The 2,864-nt window shown below is 66.1% G+C and overlaps 1 protein-coding gene across 1 annotated transcript in view; it reads right to left on the bottom strand.

The window, feature by feature from the left end:
- Positions 1 to 1,647: 1,647 nt before the first annotated feature.
- Positions 1,648 to 2,864, bottom strand: part of SLC39A3 (solute carrier family 39 member 3) — a 13,855-nt gene continuing 12,638 nt past the window's right edge. The window contains exon 3 of the mRNA XM_017507466.2: positions 1,648 to 2,612. Within this exon, the coding sequence (XP_017362955.1) occupies positions 1,878 to 2,612 (735 nt within the window). The 3' untranslated portion in view covers positions 1,648 to 1,877. The remainder of the gene's footprint in view (positions 2,613 to 2,864) is intronic.

Genomic DNA, 2,864 nt, shown 5'->3' with positions numbered 1-2,864 from the left:
TGGGGACCCCGGAGCAGGTGGCGCTCTGCCCCACGTGGCTCCAGCTGGATTCGGGGAACAGGGACCCTGAGCCTTCCCGTGCGGGGAGCCTGGATGTCTCCATCCCCTGCCAGCTGTGAAACTCAAGACACAACCCACACCCAGTGCTGGCACCTGGCGGCTTCACAACCCACCACGTGGGGTAAAGGACAAAAGGCCCAGGCAGGTGAAGTGGGGGGAGGGCGGGGCAGAACCACGCCGGGTTCAGGACACTGTGAAGCTCCGACACGCATGGGACCAGGCTCCCAGGAACAGGCCTCACGCGTCCAACAGCGACGGGGTAGGGAGCCCCTGGAGTGCAAGTTGAGGGTGCATCTCAGGAGCGGAGGCTGAACTCCGGCTCACTTACAGGGGCTGTGCAACTGCCCTGCCTTCCCAGGACCCCCAGGATGATGCTCCAGGCAGCCACCGCCCTCTGGAGGCTGTCCCTCCTGTGACTGGGGCCCCGGAACTGAGCTGTCACAGAGGGACCACCAGCCGGGACACCCCTCAGAGAAGTCGCTCACCGGCCTGGAGCTTCCCATCTGACCAGAGTGAGGGACGGAAGCCCCACCAGGCCCAAGCCCGCAGGGTAGACGGGGGCCTCTCCAGTCAGTCTTGTGGGCAGGTGTGGGGAGATGTGGTGGCCAGACAGGCTGGGCATGGGGCAGAAGAAGGGCACCTTGGGCCTTGGCACCCAAAAAAACTAAGCGACAAGGGAGGAGGTGGGGATAGCCAGGGGCCCTCACAGCCCTGACTTAGCTGGAAGACGCCAAGGTCCAGAGACGGGGAGCGGGGCTCCAGGTCACAGCAAGGCGGCGCGAAGCCAGAGGAAAAACCCAACCCAGGCGGGCAGGCCGGGCCCCTTCTGCGGCGCCACGGCGGCTTTGAGCCAGGCAGAGCAAAATCCCCGAGGAAAGGCATCCCTCCCCAGCTCTCATCTCCCCAGACCCACAGGGGTTGCCAGGACGACAGCTCAGGCATGCTGGGGTTGCCACAGAGCAGGGAGCCCAGGGCCGCCCTAGCCCACACCCAGCTGCGTATCCCACACGCCCCTGCCCCCTCGGGAGCGGCGTCCGTGTGTCTGGGGGAGGGAATCTGGCTCAGGGCCACTGTTCCACCGCAGGTGGGGTCTGTCGTCCGCTGGAGACCCCGGTGTGAGAACCAATCAAGCTGCCCCCGGCCCTGCCTGTGCGTCCCAGGAAACCATGACACTCACACGGCCCAGGGGCCACAGCAGCAGGAAGAGGAGGAGGTGCTCCTGAGGGTGCACAGGCCACTCACGGGGAGCACAGCCCCGCGTGGCAGGAGGGACGGAGCCCAGCTGTCCCACTGCAGTGACTCCACCCTTTAACACACCTCAAGACACTCGGGGCTCAGGTGGTAAGGTCCCGGCAACAGAGCAGGACGGAGGACGGGGCCTCAGGGCCCCCAGCTGGCTCCTCAGGCACAGGCATGGGCAGCACGGCCCCCCACTCAGGCCTCAGCAGCTGAAAGAGCCACCCTTGGCCCCAGGCTGGGGGCGTGCGGCAGGGAGGGGCGGGTCCTGACCCATCTCACCTGGACCCCGGCCCTGGCCCTCCCGCCAGTGAGTTCCCACACCCCGAGGCTGAGGTTGACATGGCCACACAGCTTTGGTAGACTTTTAAGAGAAAGAAGTATTTTAAAAAGTAGCAGTGCTCTGAGGCTCGGGGTAGAGGATCGGGGGCGCAGCCTGGTCCCAGGAGGCCCCTTGTGCACAGGCAGTGCCCAGGGCCACAGCACTCGCTCCCGGGGGAGGCGGGGCCAGGGGACTCGGCCTGTGTCCAGCCCAGGCTTCCGGAGGGCTCCGGCGGCAGCAGGGGCGGTGGTGAGGCCCCTCACCACTTGAGGAAGACCATCCCGGCCAGGACGGCGTAGCCCAGCACCAGGAAGAGGACCTTGAGCAGACGGTCACTCTTGTCCTCCAGCTCCTTGGCCAGGATCTCCAGGAAGGTGATGAAGAGGAACGTGCCGCCCGCCAGGCCCTGCAGCAGCATGGAGGCCACGCTGCCGGGCACGCCCTGGGCGCTCTCGATGCCCAGCCCCAGGCCGATGCCCAGAGGGATCATGGCGCTCACGGTGACTGCCAGCTTGGCCGCGTCCCGCAGGGGCATGGCGCTCCGGGCCATGCTGATGCCCAGGGCCACGGCCACCAGCGTCTCGTGGACGGCCACCCCCACGAACAGGCTCACCACCTTCTCCCCCTCCTCCTGCAGGCCCAGGGCCAGGCCCTCGAAGACCGAGTGGGCCGACAGCGCGAAGGCCAGGCTGAGCAGGCGCACGGGGCTGGCGCGCGAGAGGCTCTGCATGCTCAGGCTGGGGCCGTGGCTGTGGGGCTCCACGTAGAGCGCGTGGCCCCGAGCGCCCCCCATGAAGGGGCTCTCGTACTCCGAGTCGCTGCCCATGTCCGAGCCGGCATTGAAGGTCTCCAGGTCGATGAAGGACGGCTTCTCCTTGCGGAAGGTCAGGATCAGCTGCTCCAGGAAGACGGTCATGAAGAAGCCCAGCAGCAGGATGGTCTCGGCCAGCGGGTAGTCGGTGCTGATGTGCCCGAGGCTCAGGACCTTCTGGAGCTGCAGCCGGGGACGCCCAAGAGAGAGAGAGAGACCTATGCTCAGGGGTGGTGGCGACAGGGCTGGCCTGATGTCACCATTCAAAGCAAAACACAGAAATGCCCAATCCACACAGAGGTTAAAACAAGGGGGCGCCAGGCGCGGTGGCTCAAGCCTGTAATCCCAGCACTTTGGGAGGCCGAGGCGGGTGGATCACGAGGTCAAGAGATCGAGACCATCCTGGTCAACATGGTGAAACCCTGTCTCTACTAA

This window comes from Cebus imitator, unplaced genomic scaffold (assembly GCF_001604975.1).
Source record: "Cebus imitator isolate Cc_AM_T3 unplaced genomic scaffold, Cebus_imitator-1.0 Scaffold375, whole genome shotgun sequence".
In the NCBI taxonomy this organism is placed as follows: Eukaryota; Metazoa; Chordata; class Mammalia; order Primates; family Cebidae; genus Cebus; species Cebus imitator.
The sequence above is the reverse complement of the archived record's forward strand: the minus strand, read 5'-3'. Positions and strand labels throughout refer to the sequence as shown.